General features: G+C 36.0%; 1 protein-coding gene across 1 annotated transcript in view; it reads left to right on the forward strand.

Moving 5' to 3' along the window:
- Nucleotides 1-20,654, forward strand: part of MACROD2 (mono-ADP ribosylhydrolase 2) — a 2,244,457-nt gene that overhangs the window by 1,434,421 nt on the left and 789,382 nt on the right. The window contains 1 exon segment of the mRNA XM_036750299.1: nt 20,423-20,453. Coding sequence (XP_036606194.1) covers nt 20,423-20,453 — 31 coding nt within the window.

Genomic DNA, 20,654 nt, shown 5'->3' on the forward strand with positions numbered 1-20,654 from the left:
ACTCATTTCCCTTTTGCTAAGTGATTTCTACCATGTAGTTCTATTTCATAATGTCACCATTAAACATCCATGGTAGATAAGGTCAAAATATTTAAATTTGAATGGGATCAGTTCATTAAACCTTTTTTAGCATATCCAAAAAGCCCTGATGTTTTCATTCTTTAGTTCATCTTTTCAGTCTAATACATTTAGTTTACAAAGATAATTTAATTAGGTTATTTTGGGCTAAAATAGTGGGTTACCATGCTTGTGAACATCAGATGCTTCATCCTGATGAATTTCAGTAGTAAATCAACATTTTATTTCAGCAGGAACAAGTGACGGAAATTTTTCCTGACATTGTCACTGACATGGTCAGCAACAGCTTTTCAAAACCCCAAAGCTTGAAATTTACAGTTAAGTTTGGTGTGGTATCTTTTGAGGCAGAGTTTGATTAATTAAATTAAAAATTTTCTCATGCAGTCAGCACTTTATACACTAAGTACCCATGATTTCACTGGAATGGAAACTCCACATGCACAGACTGAAATCTCTCTGCAACTCAGAAAGATTCCTTGAGAAAGTACTATGGTTGAATAGCATTGATCCTATGGTCATTCTGGTGATAATGATCTGCAACACCAGCCAGAGTGGCCTTTAAATGAAATACCATCTATCACTGGGCCCATATACAACACTTTTCAAACTTTGTATGATCTGCCAAAGTTGGCATTCTACTGGTATATGCTTCAGCATCCTAGGATTATATCCAGACTATAATGAGGTAACAGAAGTGGACTCCACTGGTAGTTTGTAGTCAATGCTTGATGTATTTAAACAACAATAATGTACTTCTCTGATGGAATAAAGTTTCTGCTTTAATTTTCTGAATTAAGTTTATCTCCAAAATAATTTCCTGGAACAGTCTCCTCAGTAAATGATTGTCAAGTTTTAATACACTAAAAATCCCTTTTCTGTACCTTTAACAAAATGATTTTTTAAGTGGTTTTCTGCTTTCTCCCTGGTTCCTAATATTACAGAACCCTGCCAGGACATGGATTTGAACATGCCATAGTGAAATCACATTGTCTGAAACATATCTCTTTATGGTAAATGTTTGATGGAAAAAAGCCTTTAAGAACATTACAAGACCCCTCTCCACTCCCAATTATAGCAATGGGTTTTCTTCCATTCCTAAAGACATATATGAATTTCTAGCTTCAAGAAGAGCTCTCTTCATTCTATTTTATATTCAATATAGTTAAGATTGCAAAGAAACACGAGATATTGGAAGTAAAAATTGTGTTTCTTGGGGAATCACCTTTTCCAGTCATCAAAGTCCATACTTCCCAACAAATATACTGTCCCCTTCCCCAACACTTGCATCATACACACACACACACACACACACACACACACACACACACACACACATTCACACATGGCGGGGGGGGGAGAGAGAGAGGGAGAGAGGGAAAGAGGGAGAGAGGGAAAGAGGGAGAGAGGGAGAGAGAGAGAGAGAGAGAGAGAGAGAGAGAGAGAGAGAGAGAGAGGGAGAGGGAGAGAGAGAGAGAGACAGAGACAGAGAGAGCTGAGGGTGTTGGGACTGTCTCAGCACAGGCTGTCAGGGTGGATGCACTTGATCTTGTTGATGCACCTGGGGCCTCTTGGTGGTTCTGAGAGCATCCTGGAACATTGCTTGCTGCCATCTCCATTGTTCCTAATGCCCACTATCAAGAGGGTGACAACTGAAGCCTGCCCTAGAAGTTCAGGTGCTAAATCGACAGTAATTAGTTTCTCATTATTTCTCTAAAAGGTGGAACTGCTGCTGGGAAAAGAGTTGTAAATAATAATAGTTGCTCTTAGGTAGTTGGATCTTCAAAACTCTGGTAATTTTGTTCATACTAATGAGACAAATGAGGATCAAATGAGTAAAGGTTAAGCAAGTTCAAGGAGATTTAATTCCATACATGCAATATTTTTAAAAATCTAAAATGAGAATGAAATTCTGAAGGAAGAGCACCCACCACATATTATTTGGGCATAACATTAATACTTTTGCTTATTTCCTTCAACCAACTAAATGTCTGCCTCTGTTACCACTAAACCACCCCATAGAGAAATTAAGATAAAACCTAAAGGGGCAGCTAGGTGGCGCAGTCAGTAGAGCACCGGCCCTGGAGTCAGGAGGACTTGAGTTCAAATCCAGCCTCAGACACTTGACACATGCACTAGCTGTGTGACCTTGGGCAAGTCACTTAACCCCAATTGCCCTGCCAAAAAGCAAAAAAAAAAAAAAAAAAAAAAAAGATAAAACCTAAACCCTCTAACTTTAGTAATCGGTAATGTTGGATTCCTTTCATTTCCCTCAATCTGTATCTATTATTAAAAATTTCATGGCACTCTTTGCTTTCATATTATGGAAAAAAATATTTAATTTTATCTCTTTCCTTTCATTCACCATTAAGGCATACGTACACATATGCAGAGTGAAGGAGTGAACAAGAGTAGTATTTGCCCAGAACTTGCCAAAGGACCATTTTGCCTAAAATATCTCAATGAATAATGCAAGCATCCTTTGCCATTGATTTATCTAGACAATTGCTTCAGTTCTCTACCTTCCATTGTATGTGTGTAGACACAGCTTTAGTCTATACTTAAATGAACTGCTGGTGTTTTTGTACTCTGCATTGCATCGTTTAAATTAGAGGGCTACATCAGGTGAAATTTTCAAGCTGTTTAAAGCTAGAGATTAGAATGGCACAAGTGAGATTGCCTCCTGATTGTTCCACCCTTCTGGGATACTTAGGAATCATTATGTATAATGATTTTCTCTGCCAGTGGACAAGAGTTCAGACCTGTGTAATTAAGACCCAAATATAACTCCACCTCCATGCTATTACTGAATCTGTTATCTAGGTAAATGGTCCCATGCATTATAGCTTATAGAATACACAAGTGAATGGTTACATATTTTTTCAACCCCTTAATAAAATGTACCCAAGATTGCTATATCTGTGTTGCATCTCCTCCAAAAAATCCCTTACTTCAGAAAATGTAAAATATAGTGATCTGCAATTGAGTTTCTTTTTAATGTGGTAGAGAACCATTATTAACTAAGTACCTTCATTTGCTTTCATCTAGATGAAGGTTTTGCATTTTTCTCATGCAATTTGATTTACAGGATGTGATAATAGTGTCATCATCATATCAACATAATCTTGCAAACTTGTGCATTCATTGCAGGATAGAAAATGTCATGACATTTCTTCATAGAAATAATGAAATTCTTTTTGGCATCTAAATTCCACCCACTTCAGCACTCTGCATTGAGTGACTACACTAGACAAAGCAGAATGAATAGACAGTACTTCTTTAAAGTTCATAAACTCTTGCCTATTTTCTCTGGTCAGGTTTCCCAAAGTTATTGACTAAGATCTACAATTTCATGATAACTCCACATTGTGTATCCCAAAAGGATAGAAAATAATGTCAGTTCTCCATTTCTATAGAAGTCTTTAAAAAAAATCTCTATATAAAGGAGAAGAGATCTTTCCCTCTCTAACATCATGGAGTCCTTGCCTCCAAGCTAGTTTTTCTTCAAGCTGCTTTTCTCTTTCTATGTAGTCACACTATATTCCTACTTTCCAAATTCCATGCCAATTCACCCCTCTTGTACATCTCATATGGAGGCTTCCTCCACTCAAGAACTATTGTACCACAATTACATTTCTCTTACTGATTAGGTTGATTAACATGCCCAAGCACTGGTTTCTACCAGTATACTTCTTACAAAAGCCAGCAATAGGAGTGCACTCCAACACATCTTAATTAAGGCCAGGTGGCAAATGGGGACAGATGTATAGCTTTGCTGTCTCCTATGCACAGCTGTTCCTGCTTGTCAACATTCTCCAACTCTATCAGGGGTTGCTTGACATTAGAATGAGTTATAGAAAAACTGTCTGAAGCTGCTTCCTTTGGAGGACTTCAAAACAACTGCATAGAGGAGACAGTACAGGTGATTAAGGTACAGACCTGCCTGAAGGCAGTGGGAAGGACCAGATGTTCTTTCAAGTGTACTTCTAGACCTTTGAAATCTACTTGTCATTACTGGTGCCTTAGATTGGCTCAGATTAAGTCCTGTCCAATGCCATTCTTAATAGATAATAATACTTGATTATATGTATTAATTTCTTTTCACTTACTCTTAGTGAAATACTACCTTAGAAATTCTTTCAGTATAGTCTTCCCTCTTCACTTCCATGCACAGATAAAAACTAAGATACCAAATTGCTCAATCCTGTCCAATTTATTCTTAAACTAATTCACTAATCATGGAAACCTATACTGTTTACTGACTAGGTTATGGTCTTTAAAGAAATAGGCCTTCTTTGAACAGAATATACTTGGCAATGTTTCTAACCCATCTAAACTTCTATTGTTAGAAACTGCTAATTAGAAATAAGCAGAATTCTGGAATTGATAGCAAGTGTCCACACACAAAACCTAAAGTATCATTAAATAGAGTTAAAGATAATACTTCAAGGAGAACTATAAGAAAACCTATTGCATATCTTGGTGCTTGTGAAGCTACCAAGTTGGATGAGCAGATTAAATGATGCAATTATAACTGAACACCCTCATTTGTATAATACACAGAGATTTGCAAAGCACTTCCTTTTTTTAACAACCCTGAGAGATAGTTTATACAAAAACAACTATCTCTATTGTATGGATGAGAAGGAAATGAAGGCTTAGACTTTTAAATGATTCATTAATGACCAGGTAGTTAATATCAGAATCAGGTGATGAACTCAGATCTCCTGATCCTAAGTCCCAATCAAACAATGAGTATGTGCTAAGCACATACTATGTGCTTGTAATTTTGAGTTCCAAGACATGGTAATAGTCTTAATATAAGTCATGATAATGGCTTTAATGAACTTTATAATATAGTCAAATATAACAAATAGAGAACAAATAAATGGTTTCTTTCGGACCACAAATCAATCCAGAAAGACTTAAATGCTTATTATGTGTCAGATACTATTTTAGATGCTGAGGATACAAATACAAGTAATAGAATAGTTTCTTCCCTCAAGAAGCTGACCTTCTATTTGAGAAAACAATATTTGAGTATAGGTATATTACATGTACATGCATATGAATATACACCTATACGTATACAAACGTATGTATGTTTATAGATCTATATGCACATTCACACAGAGAATCCATGCAAAATGAATACAAGATAGTTTTGGGAGGAAGAACACTGGTAGCTGGGGAGTTCAGGAAAGGCTTCACGTAGAATGGAATGCTTGAGTGAACCCTGAAGGAAATAGGAGATTGTAGACACGGAGGTAAGAAAAGCTTACATTCAAGACATGGAGGATGCCAGAGCAAAAACATGAATATAGGGGTTGGATTTATATATGTGAAGATGAGCAAAAGAAAGTTAATTTATCTGAATCATAGAGTACAAGAAGGGGAGTAATATATTATGAAGGTAGGAAAGTGGGCAGGAGGTTAGGAAGGACCTTAAATTCAAGAGTTCATAGAAAGGAAAAGTCACATCTGAGCTATGATTGCTAGAGAAAGCTTCTCCAAGTAGATGAAACTTGAGCAGTGACTTGATGGAAGAGGATTACTTAGATTACTTCATGGGAGGAGCATTCAGAGAAAGAGGAAAAACATCAAGTAAACCATGTAGATAGGGATGAGCATGTCTTTGCAGCACTCAGTGAGGTGACTGACTGATCTTGAATGAGGAGTGTGTATATTAGGGAATAGTGATAAATAAGGAGGGACAAATGCTAAGCCTGGAAAGTCAGGCAGAAGCGTTTTTATCAGTTGATGGGAAGCCATTGTAGATCATTAAGTGTAGGGAATAATATGATGAAAGTGACTTTGCAGAAGATAAGCATTATATAGAGCAGTCTGATCTAACGTTAAATATCTGAAGGTTGTTAATAACCTATGGCAAATTAGGAGCCTACCAGCCCAGTTTTAGCATTCTAGTTTTTTCATGTGTTCCCAAACTTTCATTAATACCCTAAAATAATATTCTGCATCAATTAAAACTATTGTGTTGCATGTTGAAAGAGGGTCTCAAAGACTCATAAGTAAGGAAATTCAGATCACCCTAAAGACAGTCATTTCTGGTGGATTGAAAATATACTGCCAGATAGACACAGAGAAACCTAATCCCACCAAAAGATGAGAGGCAAAAGAATCATTTTAAAAGTTTAAAAGGAATAAAATACTTGTCTATTAAAAAGCTTTTTTCCACTCTAAGACATAACCACCTTGTAGCAGTGGATGGTTTTTATTTTCCCTTTCCTTAATTAAGATGCAAAAATGTAATTATGATCAAAATTACTTTTTCCTGCTATGGAAATTTAATTTTCACTGAAGGCAAAGCTATCTCTCATTCTAGCAGAAGCACCCACACTTTGGAGACTGAAACCTTTGCCCATAATATAAGTGTGGTGACCTTCATCCATCCACAGGATGAGTTCCCCATTACTTCTCTGCCAGAACTTCAGGCTGGCAAAGAGACTCAATTTCCTCCCTAGGAGCAAAAGGAAATTTGGCCTCTCCGCTGTCTTAGTTATAGGCTCTCCTGAGCAGTAAATAACAGCTGTGTCATATTTTGCAAAATGTTGTCTGCCTGTTTTATGAGTTGATCTCCCTATGAGAGAGTGATTAGAGACCACACAGCTCATCTAGTTGATGGCTAAAGACAGTACTTGCACCACCTTAAGGTGACTAGACAACATCTGTCTACTGGTCTCAATGTTTCAGCTTGATTTTTTGGTAGTTGTTGTAATGATCAAATATAAGAGTGTAATTTGATGGTTGGCACAAGGAGCTCACCTAACCTGAGCCAGAGGTTTTGCAAAATCCTGTTATGTCTTTACCCTGTCTACTGCCCCAGCTATAATGGACAGAAATGATAAAAATCCTTCACTCTGAAGGATCAAATACAAGGCATAGTGTTTCAAGTATTTTTTGTTTGTTTGTCTTCCAACACAAAAATATAATTATTAGGTCTGAGAATGATGACCAAAATCAATTCTACTCTACATTTTTTTCCTTTTAGTCATTCTTACTGGGTGCCCCCTTTAGAAACCCCTTTCCTAGTCATTATCTCCTAATTAATTCCCTTGTTAAAAGTAAACCGAGTATTAAGCTTGAGTAATGGCTTCCTGTATGACTAAGTAAAGATGAATTTCTTGCCTTCGCATATTGATTCAAACAGTATAATCCCAGCTTGTTTGGTTAAAAATCCCCATCCTAGAGTCAGGCATTTCAGTGCTGTGCATATTGAGATATTGGCTCCCCATGTTCTCACCTAACTCTTATTAATATGAATTGGAGGCAGGTGCTTGCATATAAAATTGGCTTAAGCAATGGATGTATCCATATGTAAACTCATATCTCTTTATTCATTTAACTTAAGGCCAGAATTTTAAAATGATGGTAGGGCTGAGATGAAACTGCAACTTATGCAGAAGATTAACATATTGAATTTTAAGGGACTTGAGGTGTCAAAAAATCTGCATGCATTAAACTCACATATGTGTTGGTAAACTAACAATCTGCTCCCTTTAATGATGTGATTCTATGGCAGATTAATACATTTAGAGAAAAAAGTAAGCCCTATACACCCTGCTGGAAAGAGCATTACAATGGGAATATGTAGATTTAATCTATTCTACACTTGTTTGGTGTCTTGGCAAAGAACTGCTTCTCAATATAGCATCTTCCTTGGCTTCTGTGGAAAAACTTGACAATAGCTTCCAAATTGGAGGCAAAACTCTCTGTACTATCTGGTCCTGGCAACTAGTGCTTGGGGCTGGGGGGCTGCTTGGAGGAGTGGTGAGCTTCTTGTCCTTCAAGATCATCAAGCAAAAGCTGTACGATCCATTGTTAAGCATGTTGTAGGATTGCTTTCATATGTGGGATGGATTAGATGTCCAAAGAGGTCCTTTGCGACTATCAAGTTCTGGGATTCTGTGGCAGTCAAATGATGGTGAATATAGTGCAACCAACAGAAAGAGAATCAGAAAGGGAAGGTGATTACTGCTTTACCATATCCTTGAAAATGCTTTGGAAAATCCAGACTTTGCTTGAATATGTCAGATGAGATGAGAACCCACATCAGCCCACAATTCCATTTATAAGGATATTGTTCCATATGTCAAATATAAATTTGCCTCCTTACAATTTTCACTTTTGTCCCCAGTTCTATACTCTGGGGCCAAGTAAAACTAGTCATCATTTTTCCAGTAACAGCCTTCATATACTTCAAGAAAACAATATGTTGCTCCAGAAATGTTATCCTCTCTAAACTCAGAATCACCAAGTCCAGGTTCAAATGCCCTTTTGGAGACCACAGGAAACTTTCCTTAGATTGGTGATACTATCCTGAGGTTCTCTTTTCTCCACTTAGCACATTTCCTGACTCTCCTCCCATTTATGACCTAAATCTATTCTGGTCCAATGCTTAGCTCTATATGCTGAACCAGATGTTTTACCTATTTCTACATTTTTTCTCATCTTTCTGCCTTTAATTTTATACTTAAGAAATAACCGTGACCTTTCATATAGCACTTTAAAGTTTATGAATGGCTTTAAATATAATATCTCATTAGAATATCACAAATGTGTGGAGTAGATAAAACAAAAGCATATGAGGAAACTGAGGTTCAAATAGGTAAAGGATATCAAAAGTGGAATTTGAATGCACATCTGTTCAAACACATTGCTATTTATCTTATGAATGATCCAAAAAAGCAAAATTTAACAAGAAGGCTAGATACTAGCTCGAAATGGTTTAAGAAATTAAAAATACAATTAGATTCTAAACTCCCTAAAAACCACGTCTTATGCAAATATATGTACATATGTGTCTATGTATATGTGTATATACACATATACATGCATATATACACACACACATACATGCAATACATGCACACATAATAGCTCCTAGTTAGATAATAAGAGTAACCTAGTCTAGGAGGAACATGAAGAGATATTTTGGCCTATTGTTGTATAACTTTATTTTTGGGAAGACATGCAAGTTATGCTATTGATCTAGTATGGGTCTGGATCCATAATTTCTAGCTACATTTTCTCTGTTTTCTTCTTTTCATGTCTTTAAGAAGAACTTTAAAGAAATCTCAATGCTTTGAAGTAGAATGCACATTTTTAGCACATTTTTGAGCGTGCTTTTAGGGCTTAGCAAGTTTATAGTGCCCTGTTCTCATTTTCATACTTGCATAGTATACAGTAAAACATCCCCACCAGTAATATTAGCATTTTCAAATAAAAGACAAATCCTTCCCTTTGCTGTTTGTAACATATTGCAAACTAATATATTTACAGTGGAGATAATCCAGCTGCCTTTTTGGAAAATATAAAGTTGGGAATAGTACTGGCACTTCATGGCTGTGTAATATTTTGTTTTATAATACATGATGCTGAATAGTTATAAACATGAAGGCAGCTGGTAATAAATGGGCTTTACTACAGTCATTTCTAAAGGTAAAAGAGGGTGGGAGAGACACCAGACATTTCTTTTTAATTATATTAGCCATGTAAACTTGCATTACATGTTCCAACTAGTCTAGTGAATATTTTAATATCATCTACTTCAAGTTTTCATTGAATTCATTTTTCTCTAGTATATTTTATTTGGACTTGGGATGTGTACATTTGGGACATAACAGAGAAATATGTACTAGAATTCAGGAGAGATATGAAGACTCAAAAAATTTTAAATCTTATACCTGATAGAGACTTCTGAGATCATATGGTTCAACCTGGGCCTTACTGAGAATCTCTTAGATACCAATAGTAAGCTGTAATCCAGTCTTCACTTACAGATTTCAAGTGAGGAAAATTCCATAATTTCCTGAAACTTTATTCAATCTAACATCCTTAAATGGTTCTGGGACAACCAAGTTTTAGGTGACATGACATTATGGGAGGCAGTTACCTATGCAGACACAATATTATAAATAGCTTATTGTCCAAGAAATACTATAACAAAATAAATGTGGACTTTGGTTACAATATAGTTGTTATGATACTAGAAAATGACATTGGTTGGAGCAACTTTCTGTTGCATGTGTTTGCCCATACATACTTTTGGTGTGACCTTTATTTACTTTTTCATTCATTTATCTGTTTCCTTATTTGTTCATTATTAATTGAGGGTACAGGAGCTTTCTCTACATATGTTTACAAGGTAGAAATTATAGAAGACATGGCATTTCATCTAAAATTACAATACTATAATTCTTTTTTCCCTTAGATCTTACATAGGATTTTCTGGGTCCTCAGAAAAGAAGGGCTGGTCAGTGTCTGGATAATGGGAAAACTGTGTTATACAGTTTCATGACTACATCATGGGAAAACTATGATCAGCTTTACTAAAATGTGTTTCTGTGGTTTCTCTCACCTTACCATCTTACTCATTCAACCTAGAATATAAGATCCTTGGAAACAGAGACTGTTTTGTTTGTCTTTATATCCCAAACCCCATGTCTAGCACAGTGCTTTGAATATAGTAGATAGTAGAGGTTTAATTAAGAATTGAATTCATATAAACAGCACTTCTAGGATATAGATCATCATCTTTGATACCTTCATCTTGACACATCAAGGACTACTCTATAGTCCCATATTCTGTTTCTTTTGAGATTAAAGCAAGTCTAAGGCATGTTTTATATGCTAGTTTCCCTATCGTGGCTCATCCTCTGAGGTGACCATTCCCACCCCTAAATATAGAGACTCTAGATGTGGCTACTCCCATCTGTTCAGGCTTTAGAAGTTACTCTCAGGTCTTGGGGCAGTGGTTTTATATGTACACATACATAAACACACATATGTATGCACATACATACATGTATATATGTATATAACATGCATGTATACATACATGTGCACATCTATATCTATATCTCAATAACCAGTGTCCGAGCACTTCAGAGCAACCTCAGGGCTATCTACCCACCTATCTATCTAGCATCATTTGCTGCCTTAACACTTAGAGAAACCTCTAAAGCCTTGAGATGATTGAATAGCCACAGTCTCTAAATTATATTAATTATATTATATTATATCATATCATGTCATATATCGTATTTATTATCTCACAAGCACTCAGCAGTATGTTTCCTGACTTTATTGTTAACCTGATTTAATTAGATATTAGTGAGGGGTATTTACTAAGGTTATATAATAAGAACAATTGCTGTAAAATATGACATCTTCCAAAAAAATCCATGCCATACTGTCCCACAAGCTCAGGGAAAAGTGGAGTCAAGTTTAAAGAACATGTAACATGAAAGTTCTTTTGCTGAATTCTCTCAGATATTCCTCTTGGTTATGGTGTAGTGTTTTTTTTTTCTTTTTCCTGCTCTTTGTAAAACCTTATTCCACAGCTAGTCTATCTTTGGATCGTGATGAAGATACCACCATTAACTTTTCTAGAGATGCCATTATTAGAATGTCGATTGGAAGGTGGGAAGACCTCTAAACCTCTGAAGTTTATAAAGACCTCTTACAGTTAAGAGGTGGAGGATGAGAAGGCCAGACCAAAACCATGTCTTTCATTCTCTTTCCCAATCAATTCCGTCTCAGGAGTTTAGCTGGATTGTTTTATTTTCTTTTGTCTCACAGGCTCCATAAGGATGTACTAATGCCATCAAATTTGAGCACTCTTCTGGAGCAGTATCAATCCACCCGACCAAGGACATTTTCACCATTAGTCTCAAGCCTATGATTGATTGATTGCTTGGTTGGTTGAGACATGGTATCACCTGGTAACAGTATTAGGGAATAGCATGTACTCATTTACTTTAAAAGGGGTGCAATGAATAGATTGACTTTCTCAGCCCCCACACTAACACTCTCTCCCTACTTTTGGTATTTGGTACTCCAGAAAATGTACTACAGCGTGTTTGGCCAATACTCTGTAGTCTCAAATCTTTCTGACTTGGGAAGTAATTTAGTTCTGAATTATCCTTTTTCAAATACTTCCCTCACAGACTAGGCAAGAAAGAATCAGAAATAAAAGAACTCAATGATCCAGTGTTTAATAAAGTAGAAAATAAATTGCCTAGGTGTAACAACAATGCTGCTTGCAGCTGCTGCTGAGGTGTAAGACCCAACGAGACCAGCAGTGAGAGCTGCCAGCACAGGTTCTTTGATCTGCTTTTCTAAGGAAAGCAACTTTAAGGGATTAACAATCTTACTCTAATCAAACATACATATATCATTTACTTAGCTCAGGAGGAAAAAGCCAGCACCCTGAACTTCAGAGCAATACAAACAGAAATTACAAACAGAAAATATCAGCAGATCAAATAACACAAACCAGTAGACAGGCTTCTAGCTTTCTGTCCAACGTCTCAGTATATAGTTACCAGGGAAGCACCAACATCTGGATTTTCAATTCGGGGGACTCTTAACAATGGCTGCCCAGAGTCTCTTCTAGTAAAATTACAAGATACTCTTCCAGTGAGGGAGAGCCCCAAACAAAATGCTAATCTCCGAGTTTATATACGCCCCTTAAGGCTGGAAGGCTCCACATCTCATCAGCAAAAGGGTGTGGGCCTGAGGCTTTACACTTAGTAAAACTTGATCAAAGGCACTTGATTACTTTAGCATTTTAAAAGAGAAAACAGTAAACAAAAAAAAAGTCCCACCTTAATTAATATTACACTAGAAACAAAGAAAAACTCCTTTTTAAATTTTTATTTATTTTATTTTTAATTTATAAAATAAAAGGAGCATTTCCATAACATAGCATAATTATTTTTTAAAAAGATGATTGCACATGAAACTATAAATTTATTATATAAAACTTTCTATTCCCTTTAAATATATAATAAAGTTATCATTTAAATTTATTTTTTCCCTTTCATTCTTCCCTCCCTGCTGTCGATGGCTACCATTAGACACAAGTGTATTTGTGTGTGTGTGTGTGTGTGTGTGTGTGTGTGTGTGCAAAGTCATTCTATATATACATCTATTTATCAGTTCTTTTTCAGGATGCGGATAGTGTCTTCATTCATGTCCTTTTAGTTAGTTTGGGTATTTATAATAGTCATTATGATGATTTTGCTAAAATTTGTGTTTTTCTTAATATTGTTTTTTTAGGAATGTTTGACTTTTATTCTTGCTAGATTGCATTTTTCACCCGAGTGAAACATTTTCCAAACCATTTACTTTTTGTTGTTGTTACTGCACTATCTTGAAATCTTACTTTAAAAAAAAATATTATTTACAGTTTTGAATTTCAAATTCTATCCTTCACTCCCTCCCTCCCCTCCCCCTTCCCTGAGATGGCAAGCAAGCAGATATAGATTATACATGTGCAATTATGTAAAACATTTCCATATTAGTCATTTTGTACAAAAAGACTCAAAAGAAAAATAAATGAAAGAAAGTTAAAAAGCATGCTTCAATCTGTACTCAAACAATATGAATTCTTTCTCTGGAGGTGAATAGTATGCTTCATCATTAGTCCCTTGGAATTGTCTTGGATCATTGCATTGCTGAGAATAGCCAAGTCATTCACAGTTTTTCATCAAACAATATTGCTGTTATTGTGTACATCCTTTTCTTGGTTATGTTCACTTCACTATGCATCAATTCATATAAGTTTTTCCAGGTTTTTCTAAAATCATCCTGTCATTCTTACAGTACAATAATATTCGACTACAATCATATACCACAGCTTGTTTAGCTATTCCCCAATCAATGGACATCCCTTTGATTTCCCATTCTTAGCTACCATAAAAAGAGCTGCTATAAGTATTTTTGTACAAATAGGTCATTTTCTTTTTTTTTCTTTTTTCTTTTTTGCATTTCTTTGGGATACAGACCTAGTAGTGGTATTGCTGGATCAAAGGGTACAGCAGGGAGTTTTATAGCCTTTTGGGCATAGTTCCAAATTGCTCTACAGAATGGTTGGATCAGTTCACAACTCTACCAACAGTGCCTTAGTGTCCCAGTTTTCCCACATCCCCTCTAACATCCAACATTTTCCTGAAAGTTGTTCTTAAAACAGTATTGTTGTTACTGTATACAACATTCTCTTGATTCTGCTCATTTCCCTCTTTATTACTTTGTGTAAATCTATTTATGTTTTTGTAAGCTCAGCATTTCTTATGGCACAGTAGTGTTCCATCACCATCATATACTACAACTTGTTCAGACATTCCGCGACTGCCAAGCATCCCCACAATTTCTAGTTCTTTGCCACCACAAAGAAAGCTGCTATAAATATTTTAGAAATGTAGGTTCCTTTCCTTTTTTCCTAATCATCTTTGGAAACAGACCTAGTAGTGATGTTGCTGAGTCAAAGGGTATAGACAATTTAATAACTCTTTGGACATGATTCCAGATTACTCTCCAAAATGGTTGGATCAATTTACGAATTCCATCAACAATGAATTAATGTCCCAATTTTTCCACATCCCCTCCAACCTTTGTTGCTTTCTGCTTCAATCAAAAAACTCTTTTTTGAGAGAGAGAGAAAAAAACAAAAACCTGGCATACCTAGAAAGCAGTTTCCCAGTAATTAGGCTTAGATCAACACCTTACAATACATTCTAAAAGGATCATTCTCTCATTTTTGGTTGTTTTCAATGGTGTCTGACTCTTCAGGACCCCATTTGGGGTTTTCTTGACAAAGATGACGGAGTGGTTTGCCATTTCTTTCTGCAGCTAATTTTATAAATGAGAAAACTGAGATAAGCAGGGTTAAGTGATTTATCCAGGGTAACATAGGTAAGTGTGTGAGGCCAGATTTCAACTTGGGAAGATGAGTCTTCCTGATTCCAGACCCTGCACTTTATTCACTGTGCCATCTAGCTACTTTCATAACAGATACACTGTTAAGATCATTTAACATTAAATATTAATATAAATTATTATTATTATTAAAAATCATGATATTAAAAATTAGAAGAGAAACAGAGCATATATATTTCCCAGCTATGGGTAAGAAATGTGTTCTGAACCAAGTAAAAGGTACGGGAAATTAAAAAAGATAAAATGGGTAACTGATTACTTGACACTCAAAAGCTTTTGCAAAGACAAAATTAATGCACCTAAGGAGGGACATGGTTGATTGGGAAAAAAATAAATAAATCTTTATATCAAATGTCTCCCTCAGGAGGCAAGTGATTAAAGTTCAATTCTTGGAAAAAGATTATGTAACACAGTTTGTAATCAAATAGAGAGTCCATACTTCCAAATTTAGGGTGTTACAATTAAATCAACAAACATGATTTTTACAAAATTCTAAGTTACAAGGGCCTTTTCCCCCTTTTTTTTCAATTAATCTCCACCCTTATCCCATTTCAAGGTGAAGGAAACTGATATAGAGAGTGACTTAAATAAGATCACCCTATGAAGTGTAGAAGCAGGATTAGAAGTCAGGTCTCCTGCCTGAGTCCACTGCTCTTTTCACTATGCTAGGCTGCCTAAGTGACTCAGATATTGACATCATACTAGTAATTTTCAAGGTAATTAAGACACAGGGGCTTAGTTGAGTTTACAAACTCATAGCAGGGAGGGGGGGGCAGAGTATTATTTCCCTTTTGCAAAGAATAAACCTTAAGTTTAAAACTAGAGTTTGAAATATGTTTTATGAATGACAGTCAGTGTCAGGTGACAGTGAAGGTTAGTGTCAGGACAAGAAGAAATCTGAGTGACCTTCAATTTGTCCTTATTCTCTTAAAAGACTGAAGCAGAAGGAATAAAGAAACATCTGAAAGAGTAAAAGGCTTGAGAGCAAGACTTAGGAAATGTGTACTTGGAAGTATATGTTTGAATCCACAATATAAGGTGAATTTTTTTTTCCTTAAGGGATAGTTCTATTTTGATTAGATGCTTATTCCATTATTATACTAGAGAAAGGTCCTGCATTAGTAACACCAAATTAAATGATCTTTTTTGTCCCAAGAGGCCAAATTATAAGAACTGACTGAAAACCAAGGACTGTGATTATATTCTTAGACTTTGCGAAGAGGGAAGATTCTGATTGGTCCCATAATGCATGATTAGGAGTAGAGGGTATCATTTGCTAATAAGCAGATTTAGTCTTGATGTAAGAATTAGAACTATCTAAAAGTCCAATGGTTTGAACTTTGAGAGAGTAGGGTCCTTGTTCCTAGAGGTCGATAAACCGAGGCTAGAAGAGTAATTCTCGGGTATGATGGTCAAGGAGATTCCTTTTTTGGTGTGGTTGTGACTACATAGCTGCTGAGGTTCTTTTCATTTCTGAAATTCCATAATTCAGCGAATCTGTGCTATGAAGAGGAAAATAAAAACATCTTTAATACAGATCTTCTTTTAAAAATTCACTACATAAATGAGCTTTAAAAAACCTTTTTATACATTATATTTTATTTTATTGTCATCTTTCTATACTAATTTAATAGATCGATGTTACCATAGTTATCCTCAGTGACACTACTATTAGCTTTTACATTCAAGATAGCAATACTATAAAGCATATCTGATTCAGATGGTGTCATTGTCCTTGTGAGCACAAACATGGCTGTCACTATACCTTGGCACAGCCACTAAGGCTCCTGATTGATTTGAAGACAAGGCTGGGATCTGAGTCTACCAAAACATGGCATTAGTCATTCAAGTTGTCATCTCATCTTCTGTGAATAGTGTAAAAACTGTAAAGACTAAGAGGCTTAGTTTGTGGTGTTGAAAAAAAAATTCTATGGTAATTAATATGTGTCACTGTCTTTGGGCTCACTCCCCATTCTTTTGAACCTGTACCAGAGGACAGCAAGGGCAAAGGGAGAGAATAAATGTTATGGATATATAAGACACTGTGCTGCTGGAGAAAGAGGGCTGTCATTTGCATCAGGACGACTTAGATTCCAGTTTGGCCTCTGACACATACTAGCTTTATGACTATTGACAAATCAATTATTTTTGAGTGCCCCAAACAACTTTCTAAAAGCATGTTACAACAGAGTTTTCAATGTCTGATACATATATATACATATGTACATATATTTATGGGTATGTATATACATTTTGAAAAAAAATATGTTATAGTTGCTCATATGTTGCATTTAGAGACAGGAAACTCTAGGTTCAAATACTGGCTTTCATACCTAACTAGTCCTTTGTAACTCAACTCCACAAAAAGGAGGTCTACAATAGGTACTTCCATTTTCTTTCCTCTCAGTCTCTTAACCCTTTATAATCTAGTTTCTGACCAGATTCCACCAAATTCCATCAGAACCATTCTATCCAAAGTTCTTAACAATCTCCCAGCTGCCAAATCTAATAACCTTTTTGTCAACCATCATTCTCCTTGACCTTTCTGCGGGCTTCGACACTGTTGATCACTCTTTCTTCCTTTATGCAATCTTCTCTCTTGTTTTGGGATACCACTCTCTCTCCTGGTTTTTCTCCTACCTATCTGACCACTCCTTCACTGTCTCCTTTGCAGTTTGCTTAACTGTTTGTGTTCTTCAAAAGATTCAACTCCTGCCCAAATATTTAAAAGTTGGACAGTACCAAGGATCTAATCAGAGAAATTTATTATAACAAAAAAGATGAGTCATGCATATGGTATTAGTGATAACTAATAGACAGCTCGTAGTACACCTAGAAATCCACATAATTTTCAGAGAGCTAAAGGAATTCTCCCAGCATGTTAAGTCAACTCCTTGTGGTTGCTTTATGGTAGGACATGGACAGGAATTGAACAGGATGACTAGGCAGAGTTGGGTTGCAATCTGGAATTAGATTGATGAGAACACAGATGCATGAAGTATCAAATTATTATAAACTATTTTGTGCTCTCTCAAAGCACTTTCATATATTGTATTTCCTCTAGGGAAGTGACAATGCTACTAATCATAGGCTTGTTACAATACCCATCAAATATCTGTAGGGGAATAATGGAAATAGTCCAATAAGTTTTCTCTCCTTTAGAGAAAATTAGATGGTGATTTGGGCTTGATTGGTGATAGATTCTGTGAACTACAATTATTATTGTGCTGTCTTATTGTGTTTATTGATTGATTCATACATCTTGCCTTGTCTCCCCAACAAAATTTTAAGTGCCTTGAGGCTAGAAACATTGTCATTTTATTTTCTGTGTCCCCCATGACAATTGTCATGAAGTGTATTGAATCTGCCAAGAACATCCCTCAGATCCTTATCAGGACCCAGGAACCTCATGTCCAAAGTTCTAAATAAGTGCCACTAGGTGTGGTGACACTTCTTTCTTAGATATTATAGGCCTTTGCGAAGGTCTCCCTGGGCACCTATGACTGAAATCTCATTCAGTAGAGTTAACTTGTACTTCCATTTCAAAAATAAAAGAAATGCATTCCTAAGCCATTATTATAAATATTAAACCATTTGGAGTCATAGAACCATTGACTTAGAAATGAAAAGGATTTTAGAAGTCATCTAGTCCACCATTCTCATTGCACAGATGAAGAAATAGAGGTTCAGAGAAATTAAACGACTTGTTCAAGGTGATACAGGTAAATTAAGTAACTGAGCTAAGACATAAACCCAACTCCTCTTACTCCAAAATTAGCACTTTTTCTTTGACTCTGGCATTTCAGAAAAAAAAAAAAAGATACAGCATCAATCCAAAGCAAGGCTGGAAAGAAAAAATCACTTTTTCAGCATTTTGAGGTACCCCGTTAAACTTCTTATAATCATAGTAGAGTTTTCCTAGTACTTTTTAGTTTATGCATGCACTAGAACTGATAGTATTCTTCTCTTTTGCTAGCAAACTGTGAAGGGAAAACAGGAAGAAGGACAAGGAAATGAGCATATATATACTATGTATCATCCACTGTGCTAAGTATGTTTTACAAATACTGTCAGATGTGATCCTCGTATCAACCCTGAGAGATAGGTGCTGCTATTATTCTCATTTTACAGTGGAGGAAACTGAGGCAAAGAGAGGTTAATGACTTGCCCAGGGTCACACAGCCAGTAAGTTCTATCACTCACAAGGAAGATAAGTGATTGACTTAATGTCACAAGTCAAGGTGCAGGGACAGGAACATCAAGCTCCTGACTTCTGGTTGCATGACCTATTTAATGATTTTTTTTTTCAATTAACAAACATTTATTTTCTCTTCCTCCCAATTCTACTTCAAAACACTGCCTTCGCCATCCTCATCTTACCAATTTGCTACTTGTCTTAATTCAGGATCCCTAGCTTCCACTTACTCTTCCCTTCATCTTGGAAGGTTCTTGTAACTGTTGACAACTCACTCCAAACTCTGAGCTGTTTTCCTCCAAGACTTTCCTCATCGCTTCAAGCTTCCTTCTGTGCTACAGGGAGCAGCTTATCAAATCAATTCACTTAACTGCTTTTCTTATTTTTATTTCTCTAACAGCTGTTCTTGTCAAGGTAGGAGTCAGTTCTTTTCTTTATATCTGTCTTCTACCTGATTGGAAGGGCTTTTAACTCTAAGACAAGTCTCCTGTGAAGATCTGGCCACCATTATCATGTTTTTCCCAGTTGGGGAAATTTTAGCCTAATTATAATGATTCATTCTTATGAAGCATTTAAAAGATTGCAAAATATGCCTTTGAACCTCAAAACAGTGACCTTTTGAGGTAGTTAGATGCTAGAGAGATTATCATCACCGTATTCACAGAGCCTCACAGAAGTTAAATGATTTGCCTGTCCATGGTCAAACTACTACTCAGTCTCTCTTGATTCCAAGTTGAGCATTCTAACTGCTCTACTGCCCTGGTATATGATAGGAGTGAGAATCTGGCTCCCTCCTCTAGCGCCTCAACTGCACCCTAATCTTCCTCCCATCTATTGCATTTTTTTTGCCCCTTTCCCTCTGGAGACACCCGTAAGGAGCAGGACAACTCTGCTGTCTGCCTCTTGCAATGAAACCATAGCCCATTTCTTAAGGGAGACTTTATTATGGGGGTTGCTTTTTTAGCTTCATAACGTTGGAAGGGGAACATATTGCTTTGTTTCTGTGAACTCATTAAGTAGCAAAAGAGTCTTATGGTTAGCTTCTTCATTGGTGAGTTGTTAATATTTCGCATTAGGGATATAGATAACAAATTGCTAATTATGCACCATTATTTAACACCTGTAAAATTTTCTTGTGTAAAGTTTAAGCTTATTCTTAGTGGCTCCCAAAGTTTTTCTCTGATTAAATAGAGAATATCTCTATTGACCAAAATGTTCAGTTGACACACCACCTCAAATGTAATCTATTTGAATACATCATCTCTTCTTGTCAAGCAGTACTGGTAATGATAATAATAACCAATAATTTATAACTTGCCTACTATGCTTCAGGTACTATGCTAAGACTTCCCACATATGTGGTTTTGTACAAAGTTGTATTCTTTTAACACTTCTTTTCTTACTCCACAGGCATTTCCGTGTATTTCCACAGGAATTTATGGTAAGTTGAATTTGTTTTAAATCATACTCTCTGTCCTTTATAATTAAAGGTAAAGGTAATATTTAATAAAAAAGGTATTTTGTTGGTTGTACTTAAGAGATCCTTTAAATGCTGGTCAGATCGCTTTCTAGAAACCCTAGAGACTATATGGATTAATTTATGTGCCCTTGTAGAATTGGGCTGTATTTATTATTACTTAAA

Source organism: Trichosurus vulpecula, chromosome 3, assembly GCF_011100635.1.
Source record: "Trichosurus vulpecula isolate mTriVul1 chromosome 3, mTriVul1.pri, whole genome shotgun sequence".
Lineage (NCBI taxonomy): Eukaryota > Metazoa > Chordata > Mammalia > Diprotodontia > Phalangeridae > Trichosurus > Trichosurus vulpecula.